Source organism: Cucurbita pepo, chromosome LG17 (assembly GCF_002806865.2).
Source record: "Cucurbita pepo subsp. pepo cultivar mu-cu-16 chromosome LG17, ASM280686v2, whole genome shotgun sequence".
NCBI lineage: Eukaryota > Viridiplantae > Streptophyta > Magnoliopsida > Cucurbitales > Cucurbitaceae > Cucurbita > Cucurbita pepo.
In genome coordinates, this window is record NC_036654.1 from 1,834,890 (window position 1) to 1,857,019 (window position 22,130).

At 32.0% G+C, this 22,130-nt stretch overlaps 3 protein-coding genes across 3 annotated transcripts; all 3 read right to left on the minus strand.

Annotated features, from left to right (window-relative positions):
* Window positions 1-3,921: 3,921 nt before the first annotated feature.
* Window positions 3,922-5,775, minus strand: LOC111779040 (UDP-glucuronate 4-epimerase 6-like). Its single transcript, XM_023659094.1, has one exon. The coding sequence runs from the start codon at window positions 5,653-5,655 to the stop codon at window positions 4,273-4,275; it is 1,383 nt and encodes a 460-aa protein (XP_023514862.1). The 5' UTR covers window positions 5,656-5,775; the 3' UTR covers window positions 3,922-4,272.
* A 7,714-nt stretch (window positions 5,776-13,489) lies between these two features.
* LOC111778891 (serine hydroxymethyltransferase 4) lies at window positions 13,490-16,165 on the minus strand. Its single transcript, XM_023658892.1, has 4 exons — window positions 15,426-16,165; window positions 14,355-14,745; window positions 14,162-14,263; window positions 13,490-14,024 (listed from the first exon to the last, which is right to left on the minus strand). Exons 1-4 carry the CDS (start codon window positions 16,101-16,103, stop codon window positions 13,780-13,782), a joined length of 1,416 nt encoding a protein of 471 aa, XP_023514660.1. The 5' UTR covers window positions 16,104-16,165; the 3' UTR covers window positions 13,490-13,779.
* A 545-nt stretch (window positions 16,166-16,710) lies between these two features.
* On the minus strand, window positions 16,711-19,663 carry LOC111779090 (uncharacterized protein At1g28695-like). Its single transcript, XM_023659153.1, has 3 exons — window positions 19,422-19,663; window positions 18,631-19,035; window positions 16,711-17,299 (listed from the first exon to the last, which is right to left on the minus strand). Exons 1-3 carry the CDS (start codon window positions 19,575-19,577, stop codon window positions 16,793-16,795), a joined length of 1,068 nt encoding a protein of 355 aa, XP_023514921.1. The 5' UTR covers window positions 19,578-19,663; the 3' UTR covers window positions 16,711-16,792.
* Window positions 19,664-22,130: the final 2,467 nt, after the last annotated feature.

Sequence of the window (22,130 nt, forward strand, 5' to 3'; positions counted from 1 at the left end):
CACCACTTTAGGCCATGCAGCAAAATGAGCGACCATGTGGCAAATACGTACGGCGTAGAGGAATGTAGCAAGACGAGTGTCTTGGGTGTCTTCCTTCGGAAATAGATTTTTCGAGGATAGTGTCAAATAGCACAGGTGTGTTGACATTATGCCACAACCGATGAGTTGGAGGTTGATATTTGCACAACTATTTGGTACAATATCCACAAATGACTCGATATGGGCATGGGAGGGTTCATGCCCTGATATAACTCAGATGGATGGATGTTCGGGATGTCCCGACGGTATAGTTGACTCATGGGATTGATTCTCAATAGGCATGTTCGAGTAAGTTATGATGGTCGATCACATTTCAGTACTTGGAATAACATCACGATATGGGGTCATGTTGTTGGGAACCTAGATGACAAGATGACGACAGGATGAGATGTGATGTTGCAGATAAGAAACCTTGACATAGAGTAAAGGCAAGGTCGAGTCGAGAAACTTGGCCTAGAGACGAGGCAAGTTGGCTAGAGTCGTAGACAATTGAGTGACATGTGTGGCCTAACAAGCTTAGATTCCACATGAGTTGTGTTCGGTTGGCGAAGAGAACCTTGTTATGAGCGTATCGAGATCATGACGTCTTCCGGTTGAAAATGTACAATCGTAATACTCCATGCCTAAATAAAGTTTATGCTCTACTAAGCTTTAATAAGTTTGCTTAGTCGAGGGTAACTGGGACCCATCACGAGGCACATCACAAATTTTAGGGTTACCAAAATCAATCAATGTAACGTTTTTAAAGTTCAAACGGTTTTTCAGCACTAGATCCTTAAGAGTTTTGCATGTTTTTTAGCTTCGTTTACACGACGTAACGTGTCGTATCTAAAAGTAGTCTCTTAGATTTTGGTCTGATATACCATATCTGGAGTAATCGATAGATTGTTTTGTTTCAATTTAGATTCGACTATTGGCGGATCAATTTTGGCAAGTTAACCTTGGATGCTACCGATTTTTTTTTAACAAAAAATCAAAACTTATAATATATAAATTTTGTCTGCCTTTATATAAAGAAGGTAAGCGTTAAATAATTATTTCACAATCATTAAGTCTAGTCAACGGACTTCCTCATTCTCGGGCTCTGCACTCTCGTATACACTCCGATCTTGCAGGTAATAATAAGACAAACTCTCTTTCCTTGTTTAGTGGCCCCAAAGCAGAATTGACGAGTGGTAGTTGGTCGAAGCTCCAGTAGGTAGCCACTCCCTCCCCAGGAAACTGTACCTGGGATTTCCACATCATACAACTCCGTCCTGAGCTTCCTTGGTACTCAATCGATACATGAACCCATAGGTGTATTTTTACGTTTTCGTAAATAAATAATATTTATGTTCGGTTTCTATAATTACTTTCAACCATTTTATTATATTAGTTAATTTTAAATAATTAATTTATTTTTATTAAGTAAATTTAAATGTAATTTTCATTTGTGAAATATATCTTAATTTTTAGATTTTTAAAATTTATGTAGTGATCATCTAAATTATTATTCTCGAATAAATAAAATTATACAAATAATTATTACGATAATAAAATTGAATAATTATGATCATCTAAATTATTATTCTCAATTTTCATTGGGCCAAACTTGGGCTTTGAAAGACCGTTTAACCATTCCGCAATGGGCCTCAACCCTGTAATTGGGCCTGTAAATGGGCTGGATATCGAGAGTAAATTCAAGGCTCGGCCCAAATATTAGCCAGATGTGGGCCGAGCATAAGGACATATAACAAGCAAATAAAAGAAAATAATAATAATAATAATAATAAAATCTCAAAGTATATTCCAAATGTCAATTATTTAAATAATAAATAGGTAAATAGTAACTTATTACCATGATTATAATAAAGTAATATATAAGTTACTCATTAATTATTTAGATTAACGTTTATCATTCAAAATAAAATATATTTATTTATAATACTTTCCGTAATTAAAAAAAAAATAGAATTTATTCCATTAATTTTAAAACTTAATTTTTTTTTTTTTTTTTTTTTTTGGATAAATTTTCGAAAAATTGTCCATTATGTTTGATAACTCAAATAGTCATCAAAACGGTCGTGACCAGATCACAATTGGTTGGAGATGAGGACGACATATTCATTATAAGCTTGTGGAAAACTCTCTATGTTAGGCACGTTTTAAAATCATGAGGCTGACGACGATACATAATGGACAAAAACGAACAATATCAGATAGCGGTGTGCTGGCAAGGACGTTGACCCTCGAGGTAGATTGTGAGATCTCACGTCGATTGGAGAGAGAAACAAAATATTTCTTATAAAGATGTAGAATGCTATTTATTAAAAAATAAAAATCGTGTGGCAAATGACGTTATGTAACGAGCTAAAAAACGGACAATATCGACGACTAGTAGTAAGGTTGATTAAATACCAATTTTAACCTTAAAAGAACAAATTTATAATTTAAAATTTGGAAAGGCAAGAGAGAGAGAAAGTGTCGGTGGGGGCAAAAAGGGAATCCTAGAGAGAGAAAGCCAGTGGTGTGCAAGGACTATTTTGCCCCTGAAACATTTTAATATTTATTTATTATAATATATGTAATTGTAAAAAATAATAATAATATGATATTATCCACACAATAGACCTTTCAAAAAGCCTCATATCAATAAATATAGTATTCCTTAGTTATAAACTCATGATCATTCTTTAAATTAGCCGATGTGGGAATTTGATACAACAGCATGTATATGTATTAATTAGTCAACTTTACGAAGCATCGATGTCTTAGCTTTGGAGCAAAGCCACCATAATGCAACATAATCATTTTAGCTAATTATTATGCATCATAATTAACCCATAAAACTATATTATAAATTAAAAACGTTAATCTTGGCACCCGAACATAATCTCAGTTTCTCTTAGAATAAATACAACGTTACAAATTGGAGGTATTTGGTTCACAAGACACGGTAACCCGACCGTCACAGCAGCTCACAGACAACAACCTCGGATCCCTCTACACCGGTCGGAATTATGACGACTATTTTATTTTCTTTTTTCTGAAATTATTTTATAAATTTAAAATTTCCATTAAATAATTATTTATTGTAAATTATACATATAAATATGAACTCTTTTCGTCAGGCATTTAATGTAACGAATAATTTGGGTAATTCGTTCACAAGGGCTGCCTAAACTTCACGTGACACATTGGTTCTTGAAGCCAACCTTAAATCAACATAGTACTTTTAAACTCTTCCTTAAAAAACACAATATTGTACTTTTAAATTAAACTATATATTAAAATATATCTCGACCAGCAAAAATGTACGACGATAAACTATTACTCAGACCATAATTTTGTCGTAAAATAAATTATTCGATGTTTGTTCGAGTCGGGTAGTACAACTGTGCCCTTGAGTTCTAAGGAGATAATGAACCGTAGCCTGGTGGATGAACTGCTATTCTCTGGCTAGTTAGACCGACGCTGGTTGTGTATCAGCGCAAAATTGACTCATAACTTACCGTCTGTATGACAATAAAATATAAATATGTCAGCGTGAAATGTGGATCCTTTTTGTCAATATAAAATTTTTATTGTCTTTTGAGGTTGAAGACTCGATCGGGAAAATTCCTAAAATTTGGTTAAAATAAAATTTATATATTTTAACGTGTTTTAAAATTCATATATTTATTTAATCCTTGAATTTAAAAATATTTAATAATAATTATTATTTTTAAGGTTAAAACTATATTTGCTTCTAAAGATATTCAATTTTAATTAAAATACCTAAAATAAAATTTTATAGAATTTAATTTAAATAACAAGAAAGTATTAGATATTTTTAAAATTTATTAACTTATTTGGTAAATTAGTAATTAAAAATAAATAAAGGAGAAAAAAAAAAGAATAATATTGATGGAAAATGGAAATTTTGATGTCATCATTTCTGATCTGTGATTACAAGAAATCGAACGGCTGAGATCCACACCCATTCCAGTGGACCCCACAACTTCTCTCTCTCTCTTCCCCTTTTTTTTCGTATTAAATTACAAAATATTATTTTTCCAATATAACTTAATATCTATTTTTTTTTTCTACAACATGAACAACAGCTGTGGATCCCTTCGATCCTCTACAGCCGAAACCACGATAATGATGATAATAATAATAATAATAAAAGTAAGAAAAAAAAAAAGAAAAAGAGGAAACGACAAGTCGACGAAGGCCATGTGACGATGACGACGACAGTTCAAAAAAAAAAAATCAAGCGGATTCCTCGGGCAACTGATTACTATTTTTTTCCATTTCCTTTTTTACCCTCGACTGGATTCCATAATACCCAACGTACCATTTCACGAACTTTCGGAGCCCCGTGGGTAGATCCGTGGATGGCTTATACCCGAAATCCCTCAACGCCAAACTAACATTCGCGTGAGTAAACGGAACGTCGCCGTTTCGTGGCATGGTAATTATATGCTTTTTAGCTTTGGTATTCAACAGATTCTCAAGCACCGACACTAATTTCCCAACCGGCACCGGCGACGTATTCCCCAAATTATAGATCCTCAACTGCGCCGGAGCTTTCTTCTTTCCGCCGCTGCCGGTAGACTTCTCCGCCGTGTCAAGCGCTCCCAAACAGCCTTTTACAATATCATCGATGTACGTGAAATCACGCGCCACCTCTTTCGCGTCATGAGTTTTGTAGATATCGATTTGTTTCCCTTGGAGGATGTCTTTAGTGAAAAAGAAGTAGGCCATGTCAGGGCGTCCCCACGGGCCGTAAACGGTGAAGAATCGGAGTCCGGTGAGTGACAGTCCGTAAATATGATTATACGTATGAGCGATTTCCTCTCCGGCTTTCTTCGTCGCCGCGTAGAGACTCGCCGGTTGGTCAGTCCGGTGAAGCTCCGAGAACGGATTTTCAGTGTTTAAGCCGTAGACGGAGCTAGACGAAGCCCAAACAATCGCCGGTTGTGGATTGGCGGCTTTAGCGACTTCTAGAAGGTTCACAAAACCGGCAATGTTGGAACTGATATAGGATTGAGGGTTTTGCATAGCGTAACGGACACCGGCTTGAGCCGCCAGGTGGAGGATATGCGTAAACGGGACCACATCGAACAGTTTAGACAGCAATGCGGCGTCGTTTAAGTCGCCTTCTACAACGAAAATCTGATGTTTCAGAAGAAGAGATTGACGCGCTCGTTTCAACGACGGATCGTAATAATTATTAAAATTATCCAATCCCAAAACGCCGTCGCCTCGCTTCTTTAACGCCATCGAGCAATGCGAACCCACAAAACCGGCCGCGCCGGTAACAAGTACGGACATCCCATTAGGACGTCGAGGAGTGGAGGAATGCCGGACTTGTTTCTCCCAAGCCGCACCTCCTTGACCACTCCCGCCGTAAAACGCCGAGGAGATGAAATTCCGGTGAGTATGAAGGTGATTTCCACCGCCGCCGCTGTCGGCAGACAGCGGCGGGTAATTGATAGTGAAAATGAAGACGAGAATTAAAGCGACGAGAAGAGTAGCACGGAATAGAAGCTTAGATGAGGCGTTGATGAGTTTTGTGCTGTTGAGTTTCCGGAGATAGCTGTTGTAGCGCTCGAGCTTGATGGTTTTACTGGTGTCCGGCGGAGACGCCATTGATGAGGAAATTGAAGGTCTGTAAAAAAAACAAAAATGGCGGAGGAGAAGGGAAGAGCTCTGAAATGAAGAAGTAGAGCTCTGAAGAAATGAAAGGGGCGTGGAAAGATTAATATAGCCATGAGTGAGAGAGAGAGAGAGAGAGAGAGAGGAGGTTGAAGATGGTTAATGACAACTTTCCCTTCTCCATCACTTTCAATCTTCTTTCTGATTCTTACAGATGGAAAGTGGCATGTAACAGACCATTCCATAAATGCCCCTAGACTTCATCTTAATTACATTTTTAATTTTAATTTTATATAATTTCTAAACCATATATAAAAACTATTTTTAATTATTATTAGTCAAACCTAGCCACTACCATATCCCGCGTTAGTTGAAGAATAGAACGAAACATTCTTTATAAAGGTGTGGAAACTTCTCCCCTAGTTGACTCGTTACAAAACCGTGTCAAAGTAGACAATATCTACTAACAATGGGGTTGTGTTAGTGAGAACGTTGTGCTCTCAAGAGGAGTGGATTGTGAGATCCCACATTGGATGGAGAGGGAACGAAGCTAATATGTAACGAACCAAAGCGGACAATATCTACTAGAAGTGGGGTTGTGTTGTTACAATAACCAAGATCGAGATTGAGATAGACAAATTAGTATCTGTTTTATTGCTTGATTGGTAATAAGTAATCCTCAAGTACCGAACACAAAAGTGAAATGGGTCTCTAGAGAAATGTCGAACACGTGTAGTTTGACGGGAAGATAGTTACAAGTTCCTACAACTGATACCGAGTTTATCTCATAGCAATCTATGTTATTGTACTATATCAAGTCAAGCGGATAGGAAAATCGTTAAAAATAACTGTGAAGGTTATTTTTAAAATATTTATTTTTTTATAATTTAAATTATATATATATATATATATATATATATATATATATATAAAAGAATAAAAAAAGGGTAAGAAAGTGATATTATTATTTTTTGGGTAAGAATTGCAAGCTTCTTATATAGAATAGATAGAAAAATGGGAAGCACTGTCCAAATGCACGTGATCGGCACGTGTACAGATATGTACTCTCTCTCTTCCGTTTATGTCCCAACTAATACAGTCTCTTATTTATTTTTTTTCCTTTTAAATAAATAAATAAACTATATATTAAATGGAAATACGAATATAAAAGGTGTGTAAAACGCGTTGAATTTCATCCTCCAAATACGACCCCTTTTATATTTGTCTGTTGTAGACATGATTTTGTCGAAATATAATAATAAAATAATATAACATGAAAATAAATAAAATAGTTTGGTATGACATGAACATGCAACTTGCTTGAACATGCATGACTGTGCAATCATGCACTTTCTTGTCTTATCAGCTGCATTCCTTATCAGACATATGTATTTATCCAAACATAAACGACAAGAACTGTAAGATCCCACGTCGGTTGGAAAAGGGGAACAAAGTATTATGTATAAGGGTGTGAAATTCTCTTCCTAGCAAACGCGTTTTAAACCTAAAGTCAAAAGAGAACAATATCTGCTAGCGGTAGACATGAACGGTTGTTTGAAAGTTTGTAATTTTGAAAAGAATTGGGGTACGAAAAGTAATAAAAGTTTGAAAAGGGTCATAAAGAAAATAATAGAAAAAGTTGGGGCCAAAAAATGAAGAGTATTTGTAGTTTAGTTAATTCATATTTTTCCTCTTTTGTCAATGTATGTTTGAAGTGGAGGATAAAATTGTCTTTAAATGGCGTCGGTGGTCAAAATTGATGAGCTGGAAGTCAGACATATCCCTCATCCAATCCAATTTTGACAGCTAAGCCAAAAAATTAAAATTAAAATAAATCCAATAAAAAAGAAAATATGGGTGGGCCAGGGTTTGGGCTCTCTTTCTTCACACAAATCCAAATTAGGGTTCTTAAATTGATATCTTTGTCTCACCAAATTTTTGGTCTTCAATTTTATGTTAATTTGTTCAATAATTTCCCAATTGGATTGACTTGATTTGGTAGTTCGATTATTTTGAAGGGGGACGATACCGTACGAGATCCACGGTCCGTTTAGAGTTCGTGTAGCTTGAAATCTAGAGATGTTCCAGTGACCCGAGAACCTACCCAACTTAGACTATACAAACCAAACCATAAAGGTTGGGTTGAGTTAGATCTTTCTCGGTCTGGGTTTAGTTGAATTTTTTGAAAACCAGAGTTAGTTCTCGGGTTGACATATTTTTGGCCGGAAACCCAAAATTGGATTACAACCCAACTCTACTTTTAAGATTATTATGAAAATTAAAAATATTTGACGTTTATAACCTATGTTAATGATACGTTGTGAATATAAAACCCAAAAAACCAACCTAACCCACCTCGAAATATCGGGATAATCTGAAAAATTTCCCTAATTGAAATCTAAGTTTTGGAATTATTTTTAAACCCATAGTTTTTGTTGGGACAGACTCGGGACACGATGGTCGAGAGGTTTTAATTCTCAACCTTGTTACATTCATTGTTTTCGTAAAATTGGTATAGGTTCGATGAATGCGTCAATGAAGATCAAGGATGCCCATATACATCGAAATGTAAGAAGTCTCGATAAAGACTTATATATTAGTTAGATAGTAATTAAGTTTCTCGTTAATATTATCGACTTGTCTAAATCATAGCTACATCAGATTAATTAATAAATCGACGAACAATTAATTTACAATGACTATAGCGTAGGGACGGGTCACGAAGTACATTTATTTTTAGTACAAAGTACATTTTTCATCTTTGTTACGAGCTTTTATTATTTGTCCTTACAATTTATCCTTTTTGGGAAGTTAGGATAAGATTTATCCAATTTATTTAATTAAATTTAATAATTCTACATATATAGTTTAGAATAATATATTTATATAATTATTTTATTTATTGTATTATGATTTTTTAATAATAATAATTGAATGACTAAAAAATATTATGATTTTTTAATAATAATAATTAAACTTAGCTTGGAATTAAATATTGTTTAATCAATAATTTAGGCGTTAAATAATAGGAATAATAAGGCATCATGTGATCATTTATTTTTCTTAATTTAGCCGACCATGTTCTTTATTAATAAATAAATAAATAAAAGGTAATGGCATTTAGGAAATACATGTAAATATGAAGGCTATTAATTATATTTTATATTTATAATGTGAAAATAATTATTAAAAAATTAAAATATATTATTAGATTTTTAAAAAGAAATGAGCATAAAATCTTAGCGACCCCAACTATATATATATAATAAAAATAATTAAATAATACTTCCTCTCTTATGTGAGATCCCATATCAATTGGAGAGGGGAACGAAGCATTCTTTATAACAGTGTGGAAGCAGATAATATCGGCTAGCGGTGGAGTTTGATGGGTTATTGGGTGTTGAACCCTGATTTAATTTTTTAGCTCGTGCGGATAGTTTACCTCTTAGAAGTGAATAGTAAGTAACGTGATCATGTTGTAGGGAATGTCGGGCCATTAGATGCTGAATCTAGATTTCAAATCTCGATATGAATTTTGATACGAAGGGGTTTTTAGAAGGAGAGAGAAAGAGCGTTGAAAAAAATGGAAGGAATAATAAATGAATTCATAAATTGGGTGGTTTTGTGGGGTTGGAGGGTATGGTGTCCACTAATTATTGGGACTATTAGTCCCATAAATTTAAATCTGCCCTTCTTGTCACATGCCAATTGGACAACTTTAGGAGGGGTGACTTTATATCTCAATTTTCCACTAAATATTTTTTAATTTAATTTAATTTTATCATTTTATATTTATATTCTTAATGTAATTAAAATAAAAAATATTATTTTTTTAACATTTTTATTTATTTATTAAAATATGGGCTTTTCATGAATTGATTGATCTAAAAGATGGGTATCTCTGAAAATGTGAATGGGCTTGAAAGTAATTCATCATTCAATTTATTTATTGGAAAATTGTGTATAATAATTAATTTAAAATACTAAATTAATAAAAATATCTATAATATTTTTTTTATTTCGTCTAAAAAATATCTTTAAATTTTAAAAAAATTTAATAATAAAAAATCTTAAAACAGTTTGTGTTGGATAATGTTTATATTTTATTTGAAAAATACCTTTTCATTAATATCTTAAAAAAAAATTAAAAAATAGAGACGATAATAGTCTATCTAGAGCTCATAAATTATTTACGAACATTTTAATGTTATTTTGGAAAAATAATATTAAAAAATTAAAAAAAAAATATATTTTTTTTTTTTTATAATTTAAAGGTATTTTTAAAATTTTAAATTTTTTTTTAATTTGAAGATTTAAATTATAAATATGTCCCTATCACTTTAAAAATTAAAATTTAGTCCTATAATTGAATAAAATTATCGATTTTTTCTTATTTATTTATTTTAACAAATTAGAAGGACAAAATTTTAATTTTTAAAATAATAGGAATTAAATTAATATGGATGGAATTTATACTTTTAAGTAAAAAAAATTAAAAGGATATAAAAAATAATAAAATTAAAATAAAAAATTAAATGTGGAAAAAGTTGGATAATTAGGTCCTGTTGTCGAGCTGAAAATGTCGGTAGAGTGATTGGTGGAGGAAGAAAGGCCCTTCCAGAAGCTTCCTCTATTAATATATATATATATATATATATATATATATTGTTTAAATTCCATTTAAGTTCTAAATAATTAATATTTATTCAAATTTATTTATTTTTTATTAATTAAATTTTATGATGAGATGTAAATATAAATTGGGTTTGATTTAATTCAAACTTATCTCTTATGCTTTAAATGCTTATGGAACCAAATGATTTGATAGTTTACAAATTATTTTTTATATTCACCCTTTAAATTTTTATTACGAACAATCGATCGAATAAAATGGATAATTAAATAAAATAAAGTGATACTCGATACCCGATTTAATAATGTATATCAAATTTTAAATGTGGATATCTGTTTATTTGATTTTGTCAAATTTTCCACCATATTAATTAGTACATAACAGTTTTATGTGTCCATTTTCGTGCAATGAAATGGACGACTGACCCTGTCCAACTCAACAAATTGAAGTAAGGGAGAGTCTTAATTATGAGTTCGATTTTTATGCTCTTTTATCTTGTGAGATCCCACGCGTTTTAAAAACCTTGAGAGAAAGCCCAAAATGAAAAACCCAAAAAGAATAATATCTGTTAGGGGTGGGTTTGAGCTGTTACAAATGGTATCAGAGCATGATACCAAGCAGTGTGCTAGGGAGGACATTGGGCCCCGAGGGGGGTGGACAGCGGGCGGTGTGCCAGAGAGGATTCTGGGTATCGAAAGAGTTGGATTGTGAGATCCCACATCGGTTGAAAGGAGAACGAAATGTTTTTTATACGGGAGTAGAAACCTCTCTCTACCAGAGCGTTTTAATAAATCTCTATCGTTATCAAATGTTCGTTTATTAGTAAGTATTTAACGTTCATAGATACATGAACGAACTCGAAAACTACAACTTTTCATTTGTTTAATTAAGTTTAAAAGCTTAGGTTATAATGAGAAAAGGGAGTAGGCAATGACTTATATTAAGTTTGGCCATGTGGGTGTGTTGGGATTCTTAATGATTGCTCACAAACACTCCATATTCCATTCCACTTTCTCTCTCCTCCTCTCAAATCCATCATTTTCTCTCTCTACTTTTTATTTTTTTTTACGTGCATTTTCTTCTCGAAAAAATAAAAATATCTCGTACCGAAAAGCTAACAGATAACAATATCTAACAGCAGCTTGGACTATTACACCCTCTCTCTTAACGACCTAAGCAAAGTTTAATCGACAATATATTCTCGAGTAATAGGTCAAAGATTTTAGTCCTTTCATCTCATATGTTGGACCCAAATACCTCCCTTCCCCGAAGATCGAAACACGAGGTGTTTTGTTGAAATTCTTCTGTAAATTTTGCTACCGACACTTCTCTCCCGCTACACACAGTATATATTAGAAAGTGATTGACTTATTGGTAGGTCTCGTAATTTCTTGTGTCGGGTAGACTATCGATATGATATTCTTTTTATCAAATGATTGAAATGTACGTTTTTTATTATGAATAAAGAAATGTACGGTAAAGATGATGTATTAAGCATATAATTTATTCTCATTTAAATCTATATTTATTGGATTTGAAATTTCCCTCCGTACAATTTATAATTTTGAAAAATAATATTATTTTAAATTTAATTTCTTCTAAATAATTAATGGTTGGTGAAATAGCCTTATTTTATAGTTCGGAATTAAATACGGCAATACGATATGAAAGTCCAAATTAATTGGAATTAAAGTCATTTTGTAATTTGTATTTAATTAAATTAATATTATTAACATTAATTTGTTGGTTAAATCATCAAAAAAAAAAGAAAAAATGAAAGGATTTAAAGAAATTTTGGTTATTTTTTGTAAGTACTCTCCCTCTCCAAGGTTATATATGTTAAGCTGTTGTTATCTTTGTCTTGCTAGCTTATATAACGTCTCTTTCCAAAATCTCTCTTTCTAAAATCTCTCTCTGTCCTCCTTTTCTAAAATCTTATTTTAAAACCGAGGCTAGAGGCTCGATCATACGTCGCTTGGCCGTAGGCGACGCAAGAACAAATTGGCTTAGCTCACTTATCGTTGGAAAGTGAGTGCCGCACAATCGCTAGTCTGCTGTCTTGGAGAGTGCGATTGTGTCATGGTGAAATTTTATATTTTATCTCAAAAATAATTTTAAATTTTAAAAGTTTCAATAATATCTATTAAATTAAAAATAAAAATTCTAAAAAAGGTTTCATCTTTAGTTTTTAATAGTTTAAGAGTTTAGTTCTCGTGTGAACTTTTATTTCAAAAATATCTTGAAAAAGTTTAATTAATATTAACTTTTTAAAAGATTCTTACTATCAGTAATATTTTAAAAAAATATCCATAGTAATATTTTAAAAAACCTATAATTTTTTTTAATGTAGTATTAATATCTTTATTTTTATTAAAAAAATTTTAAAAAATTTAATTTCAATATAGGGACGAAAACTATCTATAGACACCTTATATATTATCTCCAAACTTTAATACTATTTTTTAATTTAAAAAAAAATTAAAATTGTTTTTTAAATTTTTTAAAAGAAACTTAAGAATATTTTGACATTTTGGAATATTTTAAAAAGATAAAAAGATAAGTTTAAAACAAAATATTTAATGATTATTTTTTAAGTTTAAGAATATTATTTAAAATTTTAAATGTTTAAGAATATTTTAGAGAGCAATATATATATATTTTTTTAGAAAAAATAAATATTGGCCTTAAATGAATAAATAATGACACTTAATATACAAGGGTGAGGTGGTTTACACGCGCCCCCCCACAAACGCTTGTGATATTTTGTTTTGATTTTTTCCCCTTTTTTCTTTTTCAAGCCATAACCCTTTTTCTTTTATGACTTTCTTGAAAAATAATTACGTAAAATAAAAGTTCATTAAAAAAAGTAGTTAATTAGAGACTTTTTCTTTTAATTTATTTATAAAAAAAAAAACCAATAATTAGCATTATCTTTTAAATAGGAAAATGTATTTCTTTTTCAAATCTATAAAAAAAATATGGGAAGTTTATTCCCTTACCTAACAAGCTTTTGAAATAAATTATTATTTAAATAAAAATAAAATAAATGGGAAGTTTACAAATTATTTTAAAAAAATTTAAATTGATTAAAATATAATAGGGTAAAAGCTGTGTAACTTTTTGTCAACTAAAAGAGTAATGATAGGCCCAATAATCCTCTAAAAGCCCAAAATAAATGAAGGATAGAGGAGCCCATTGCAAAAAATATGGGCCGTGGTGGCCCAAAGTCTTGTTCTGATATGGGCCTTGGAGCTTACAAATTTGAAATTGGGCTTCTCTATCAAGCCCAAAACTTCTTTTCTTAGCATTAAACTTGCGAATAAACATTAGCGAAGGAAAATGTAAGTCTACATCTTGCTGGAAAAATAAAAGATAATAAACTAAAAGCAATCTTTTCTTTTTTACCTTTTCAGCTTTAGAAGTGAACGATTTTAAAGATTCGACAAACACCCAAAACTTTAGATCTTGTTGTTGTTGTTTGCTTTCTAGTCCTTGTACTTCATCTCGGACATGAGGAAACCGGGCATGTCGAATGAGGCAGAGAATTTCTCAACGTCGGCCTTGAGCTCTTCGATTTCCTTGTTGTTTACCAGACCCTTGTTGAAGTCCTTCAACAGCTTTCCATATTCCTTCTGGATGTTCAAGGTGATGGTTATAGCACGGTGAAGGAACTCTGCGATCTGTTCGAAGTCTTTCTCGACCAAACCTCTCGATGTCATGGCAGGTGCACCTATCGCATTGCAATATGGTGTCTTGTTAATCACACGCTTAAATATAGATAGTAACTCATCGATTGATTGCAAGAAAAACAAGTTCTTAAGAGGACTGTGGATGATGAAATCATCTATCAGCGATATTGGAACTTACCGATCCGAACACCTCCGGGAGCCAATGCACTGCTGTCGCCGAACACGGCGTTCTTGTTTACAGTAATGTTGCACAGGTCGCAAAGCTTTTCAACCTTGTTGCCTGCAAAAGGAATTACCACGAAAAAGTCACACGAACAGAACAGAACATGTTCTTTCTGTTTGTTTTCTTAGGTTCGTTTGCACGAAATTACCAGTCAATCCTAGAGGACGAAGATCCCAGAGAACGAGGTGGTTCTCAGTTCCGCCAGTGACAAGCTTGTAGCCCTTGCTCATCAGGTAATTTCCAAGGGCTACAGCATTGGCCTTAACTTGTTTTGCATAGACCTTGAACCCGGGGGCCATAGCCTGCTTCAAGGCAACAGCTAAAGCACCAATTTGGTGATTGTGAGGGCCACCTTGAAGGGCAGGGAAGACAGAGAAGTTGATCTTGTCTTCGAAGTCATAAACAGCATCCTCAGGCTGACCCTTCTTTGGTGGCTTTGGACCCTTCCTATAGAAGATCATACCAGCCCTCGGACCCCTCAAACTCTTGTGAGTTGTGGTCGTGACAACGTCACAATACTCGAACGGGTTTGCAGCTTCCTAAAAACAGTCATTGTGCACTATTATTTTACAATACCAGCAATACCCAGGTAGCTTAAGTTGCAAGAAAGGAAACAGAGATCATAAACAACCATAAGAAATGTGTTAGAAGAAATATGCCTTCGAATAATTTTTCAAAAAGAAAACGTAATGTAAATTCAAAGCAAAAAAGATGATATCACAGGATTTGTTTTACATTGAAACTGAATTCAACCAGAAGCAGAAATGTATCCCTTTCCTGGAAGCAGAGCTTCATTTCAATTTTCAACTAAGCATTTAAAACTGAATCTTATGGTACAAACAAGGAATACAAAAAATATTTGACAAAAACAATGAAAAACTTCATAGTTCAACGTATAAAAAGAACACAAGTTAGCTTCTGTTACAAAGAATCAATGCAGCATCAATACTTATCATTAAATAAGTTTTCAAAAAGCCAGATCCTGTTACGAGGATGCTCAAACAATTATGGATCTAACAACCTGTGCCATTTCTAACCATTACTAATCAATTGAACACAAAGACGAAAGACAAGTATGAAAGAATTGAGCTTATCATCGAGAAAAGCAAGTTCAACAGAAATCCACAGATCCCAAATCCAGAAATGGAAAAACAAACAACATCCAGTTACCAACATTCACAAGACAAGCTGACAAAAGATCTGAACACGATTCATATACCTGAGCAGCAACGAGACCACTAATGTGAGCCATATCACAAAGCAGAAGGGCACCACATTTGTCGGCAATTGCTCTGAATTTGGCGTAATCCCAGTCCCTAGGGTATGCACTGCCACCACAGATAATCAGCTTCGGCCTGAAATCCAAAGCCTTCTCCTCCAACTTCTCGTAATCAATATATCCAGTGGAGGAATTAACCTTGTAAGGCAAACTCTCGAAGTAAATCGAGGTAGCAGAGATCTTCTTCCCACCGGAAGTGTAGTAACCATGCGTCAAATGGCCACCAGAAGGAAGATCCAGCCCCATAATACGGTCATGCGGCTGAAGCAACGCCGTGTAGGCAGCGAAATTCGCCGGAGAACCAGAGTAGGGCTGGACATTTACGCCCCATTTGGCAGGATCGACATGGAAGGCCTGGAGGGCTCTAGAACGGCAGAGATTCTCGATCTCGTCGATGAACTCGTTGCCACCATAGTATCGGTTACCCGGCATGCCCTCGGAGTATTTGTTGGTCAAGGCGCTACCGAGGGCCTCGATGACAGCGAAGGAAGTGAAATTCTCAGAGGCAATAAGCTCGATTCCACGGCATTGTCGACGCTTCTCCTTCTCGATTAGATCGAAGATCTCAGGGTCGACAGCTTCAAGAGGAGTGTTGCCCCATGCATTGACGGGATCCATGGCGAACGAGAGAGAAAAATTACAGAGAATTTGAAGAAGAAGAAGAAGAAGCTGAAAATGGGGAAGGCAATCACTGAGATGAGGGAGTTCGCGGGGCCTTAAAAGGGATCGTGTTAAGCAAAATTACGAAAGTAGCCTTTCTTTTTTTTCTTAAAACATTAAATATATATATATATCCCCTTTATATTTTATTTTATAATATTACCATTGGAATAAAAATTAATTAAAACTTTAAAATTTTATCCAATTATAACGACACATTTTCGTTAGCTTATCCTAAGCTCATAAAATTGTGTTGTCGGAAAATTGGACACTATGAAACACAAAGTTGGAAATAAAATGGGCCAATGTGGAGCAAAGCTTAGTCCAAGACTGATACACCTCGCCTCACTCGAGTCGAGAATAACTAACCTAGATCCGATCTATCTCAAAGAATATGATTCTTGAAACCCTAATTCTCGACGGACATATCCCTCCAGGTATTAGAGTAGGTGTGATCAAACACCACATCGCGAGACGCGGAGGTCTATGCTTAGTTCAATTTATAATTAAATAAAATCTATGGATTGAAATTAGATTTTATTAAAATTAAATAATACAATAAATATAACTATCACATAATTAAAGATAGATATCCTATAAACTAAGGTATTCAGATCACCAAAAGCGAACAAACTACAACTCCGTTTTTACCTTTTCCACGAATTCGCGCACCCCAAATGCGGCGACCACTTAAACCCCGCCGTCGCATTATAAGAATTCGTCTTCCTAAACTTCTTCCAATCATAAAGCACTGTCCGGAGATCGCCCACTTTGGCGGCGATGCTCCGACAGCAGTTGGCGTGAACCGTCGTTACCTCCCTTGGGTCCCGACTGTCTTGGCAGAAGCCGCTGAAGAACAGGGTGTCAAGGAATCGGACTTTAAGGCCAAGTTTAGCGATGATTCCGCCATGGATGAGCTCTAAAAGAACGTCCTGTTCTTTCTTCCCTGTGGAATTGTCCTTCAGATCGTACCAGTTCTGGAAGAGGGAAATCGTTTTGTTGTTTGATCGGACGTAGTAGAATCCGGTGTTTATGAAGTTGTTTTCTTCACTCCATGGGTTGCCGGAGAAGCCGTCGGTGCTGATTTGGAGGTCCTCTGTTTTGTTGGAGCTTAGCTTCTTAAATGGGTTTCGAAGCCACATTACGTCTGTGTCCTGTCGAACCCAATTAAATTAATTAATCAAATAAATAAATTTGTTATTAAATGCATTTTTATATATTTTTCTGTTGGGATCTGAGAGTCTCAAGTAGTTTCTTAAATATAATTAATTTATTTATTTTTAATAATATTATTTAAAAAGTGATTTCCTTAGAGATGCAAATTTGACGCCGGCAATACCAAACAAAAACTCCAACGCCGTCCCCGGCGGAGCCGGTAACCAACGACATTGCAGCCATTTTCGGCATATCCCCGCCGTCCACGTGTTACTTTAATCCCTTCCATCATCACTATATATATATAAATCACTATTAATCATTCCTTTTTATATTTTGAAAAAGGTATTTATATATTATATTTTAAAATAAAAAATTAACTTGTATTAATATTAAAAACTATTTAAATATCTTAACATCTACAAATCTTTAAGCTTGATTTAATCAAATAAATTTAAGATTTGGAAAGTCAAATCTAACTTAGAAGTTGGTGTCCATTACCATTTCCCAGAAACAAATCAATATATACAAATATATATTAACAATACAAACAAAATTAATTAAATTGATTTCAACTTATTAAATTCTCGATGGTTTACTATCATTTCTAATATCATTTCTAATATCATTTCTAATGTTACGAGAGTATCATATTCTCTTTATTCATTTTTTTATAAATATTTTTATAATATTAGTGAATCTCACAACATTAAAAAAATATATTTATGTGACAAATAATAAATAAAATAAATATTCATATATATATATATATATATATATATTCTTAAAATTCACCGTATTTTTGTTCTTATTTTTAAAGGATGCTCTGTTATTGACAACGAATTACATAAATATTGCATTATATTAACGTAGAGAGTTTGTTTGGATATACAAATCCACATGTTTGAGGTTTTTTTTAAACTAATCAATATATTAAACAATAATTCACGCTAATCCATCATTATTTAATATTATTAGATCGGTTAAAAAGTTTTGATAATCTCTTTCCTATTTGTCTTTTCTATGAACCTTTTCTCCGAGGGACGGCACCTAGTTTTTTATGTTTTGTTATTTACACGTTTTTAAAAAAATATATATCTTGAAATTATTATAAAAACAAAAAATGTGATAAAACCTTAACAAAAAAATAATAATAATCAAATAATTATGAAACAGTGCTGTATAAATTTGAGAAATTATAATTATTATTATTATTTTTTTTTTTGTTATAATAATGATTTTTAGTGGAAATAAATTATCAAAACTCGAATTTATCCTTAAATGAGAAAAAGAAAATGCAAAAAATTAAATAAAAATGAGGAGAACGTACCGTGAAGATGAAGTTGTATCCCCGTCTGAGGACTTCCAAAAGAAACTCAGTCCTACTCCACATCATCTTGATGAAATCCTCCGACATGTAAAGCTTTTCGCCGCCGAAATCGACGCCATCTGTTACCAGTCGGTAGCAGTGCAGACGAAGGAACCGGCACCGGTCGTATGCCGTCTGATCGACGGCGACGAAGAGGAGGTGATTTACCAAACTTTGAGTGCCTTCTCCTAGCCAGAAACTGTCGAGAAACACGTCGAGCATAGTCGTCACGGCTTCCGGTTCTTGATTGGCGTACGCCTTGTTTATGACAGCGATTATCACCGTCTTGTTCGCCATTGACGCTCTGGCTAAAGCCGATTCAAGCTCGTCTCGTGGTGCAACAGAATCGAAATTGCTGGTATTATTCTGAATCATGGAATCAAAAAACGAATTCGTAATCAATTCATAATTTCAAGAAAATGTCGAATGAAAAACGAATTCCAGAGCGAAATTTTAATCATGTCTAATATCAACAGAATCAAAGCCACTAGCACGGTTCTACAACAACTAATTCAAAATTACACAAAATCTGCAACAGAATCGAGATCGCTAGTACATTCTGCAGCATTAATCCAGAGCGACTTCACAATCAACTCTAAATCACACAAAAATGTCGAAAATAGACGATTCCGTGCGATTACGCGACGGAATCAAAATCACAAGTAGTACTCTCCAACAATTGATCCAGAACAACGCACAATCAATTCAAAAAAAGAACATAGAGAAATAGAATGCGATTACGCGACTGAGACCTGATTTTGAAGCTTCGTGTTGCTGCAATAGCGTCCGTTGGAAAGAAGAATGAAAGGATTGGAAACAGAGGAAGACCAGATGCATAAAGCGAAAACTCCAGCGAAGAAGATAGACGGAATCACATAATTTCCACCGGAAACCTTCGAGAAATCCATGGAAATGGTGGAAAAACAAGAAGCAAGAAGGATTGGAGGAAATGGACTCGTGATCTCTCGAAAGAAATAATAATCAGTTCTCTCAAGTTCCCTTGGTTTAGAGAGCGAATTTATGGTCAATGAACACGGCAAGTTGTATATCAACAATTGTTTGTTTCTTTTTTACTTATTTTTATTAAATTTAATAAAAATACAAAATCGTTCTAAATTTTATAAACAAACGAGTTAACCTAGAAATTAACTAAGGATTTTAATTTAGATAATTAATTAAAAACAAAAAAAAAAACTAAATTTCAACTGATATTTTAATTCCATTTAAATTAAATATTAATTAAATTATGTTTCCGTTTTCCACACTCCATTGTTTGGGAGGGAATCTAAAGTTGACTAAATATGACATACTTGTCCAACCTAAATAGAATTTGATTATTAAAAAAAATATAAATTAATTTAATTTCCATTATTATATCTATAATTTTTAAAAAATGCTTGATTATATTATTTTAAAAATACAATTATTTTACAAAGTTTTTTTAAATAAAATTTGTAAAGGCTGCTCCTCTAAATATTTTGGAAAATTATTTTTCATTTATATTTTTGGAAATTGATATTTACGTACCTAACCTTATTTTCCACAAAATAAATATTATATAGATGACTTTGAATTTTCCTTTTTATTAAAAAGTAATTTTAAAATTTTAATTTGAATTAAATCATATAAAAATAAAGGGCAAATTACTTTTTTTTATATATAGAATAATTTAGTAAATTATACTTCAAATTTTAAAAAAATAATAAAGTTATTACAATTCAATTTAAATAAGAAAAAAAAAATATTAATATTTTTTATTTTTAATTTGAGAGGGCATATATCTAAATATACTAGAAAAAAAATATAATTAACTTTATGAAATTAATAATTCAAATTGAATTTTATAAAATGTGATCCTAAAATTTTTTTGAACGAATATTATAATTTAAAATAATAAGCGTCATGTTCGTGGGCGAGATTGGGTCGGGTCAAAATCAAATTGCCATCTTCAAATTTCCCAAACTACCCTTGTTAATGGACTTAAAAAGTCTTATATAATTAATGCATCTTTTATTAATTCCTTATTAAGGCTTAATAATTATGGTGTTATTATTTATAATATTTTAGACTTCCTAATTTTATAAAATCTAAAAGCAGAAAATAGTAAATAAATTTAAATCGAAAATTATTTTACTCATAATTTCTTTATTTAATTATTTATTTTTTAAGAAAAAATATATATATATATAATTGTTTTATTTTATTTTAGAAAAAAGACATAATTAAGATTTTAAAAATATTTTGAAAGTTAAAAGGAAGAAAATTAGTAAATAAGTCATATGACTTTTCACATACTATATTAGGGTATTTATTAACCATAATTTTTCTTTTTCTTTTTAAATATCTTTTATTAATGGAATAATAAAATATTATAATATTTTTTAAACAATATATATATATAGTCTATTGGATTAAGTTAATAATTAATCTCTTAATTATTATTTTTTAGGTGGATATGATTATTAAATTGTAAACAATAAATATTTTTAAAATATTTATAAATTCAATTGGAATTTCATAAATTTTAAAAAACAATCTACAACAAAAACTAATTTAATGAATTGGCTTTCATAATTAGGTTTTCCTCCTATAACTATTTAATATTTAATTTTTGGTTATTGAAAATTAAAAGCATATAAACACTACTTTTATTTACATTTTTAATTTTTTTTGTTAAGCTTAAATAATAAAAAATATATTTTAAACTTTGTAATTTATCTAAAAATCTATAATAAAATTTTAAAATTTTTAAAAACTTAAAAAAAAAAAACTATAATACTTTATTTAAAAAAATACCATTAAACTTTTAAAAATATTTCAGACATACCTTTACATTTTTAAAAATTAAAAAAAGTACCACGAGTTTTCAAAAATTTAATTTAACACCCTTATATTTTTTAGCGTCTCATATTTATAATATGAAATATTAATAAATAAATAAATAAATAAATAAAAAATCACTCTGAACTCGGGTTGAAAAGTAATATATTAAATATAGAAATTAAATCTTACCAACCCTACGTAGCTTTGTTTACCAAAAATCTGTATGGTTCCGTTGTCTATTGATACTATTATAAATTTAATCGATAAAAATGAGAGAAATTATCGAGTTGATTCGTATATCTAATGATTATGAAATATAATACGATATTGGAATAGTTGATGTAAATAGGCATAAGAGCGGGTTTTGCTTTACTCTCTTATATTTGTAATGTAATATTTGTAGTGGATGATTATTTCGAATACTAAAATTAGTACAAAATTTAATTTATTAAGTTGCTTCGATACAACGATAATATGTTTAAAAGTTAGGCAAGGGTTAAAAAGTCAATATTTTAAAGAGGCGATGTTTTAAAATCCTTGCTTAAACGTGAAATGAAGGAGATAGCAGGGAGAGGTTTCTTTTGTTGCGATAAATTCGATCTCCATGAAACAAATAAGAATTCCACGTGGACGGGACA

Bases quoted from the DNA above. Each gene is read 5' to 3' on its own strand.
- LOC111779040 (XM_023659094.1), bottom strand. From the start codon at position 5,655: ATGGCGTCTCCGCCGGACACCAGTAAAACCATCAAGCTCGAGCGCTAC.
- LOC111778891 (XM_023658892.1), bottom strand. From the start codon at position 16,103: ATGGATCCCGTCAATGCATGGGGCAACACTCCTCTTGAAGCTGTCGAC. The intron at 14,746-15,425 runs GTATATGAATCG...GACTGTTTTTAG, and splicing joins GTGGTCTCGTTGCTGCTCAG to GAAGCTGCAAACCCGTTCGA. The intron at 14,264-14,354 runs GTAATTTCGTGC...TTCCTTTTGCAG, and splicing joins TCGTCCTCTAGGATTGACTG to GCAACAAGGTTGAAAAGCTT.
- LOC111779090 (XM_023659153.1), bottom strand. From the start codon at position 19,577: ATGGATTTCTCGAAGGTTTCCGGTGGAAATTATGTGATTCCGTCTATC. The intron at 19,036-19,421 runs GTCTCAGTCGCG...TCCATGATTCAG, and splicing joins ACACGAAGCTTCAAAATCAG to AATAATACCAGCAATTTCGA. The intron at 17,300-18,630 runs GTACGTTCTCCT...TGGGTTCGACAG, and splicing joins GATACAACTTCATCTTCACG to GACACAGACGTAATGTGGCT.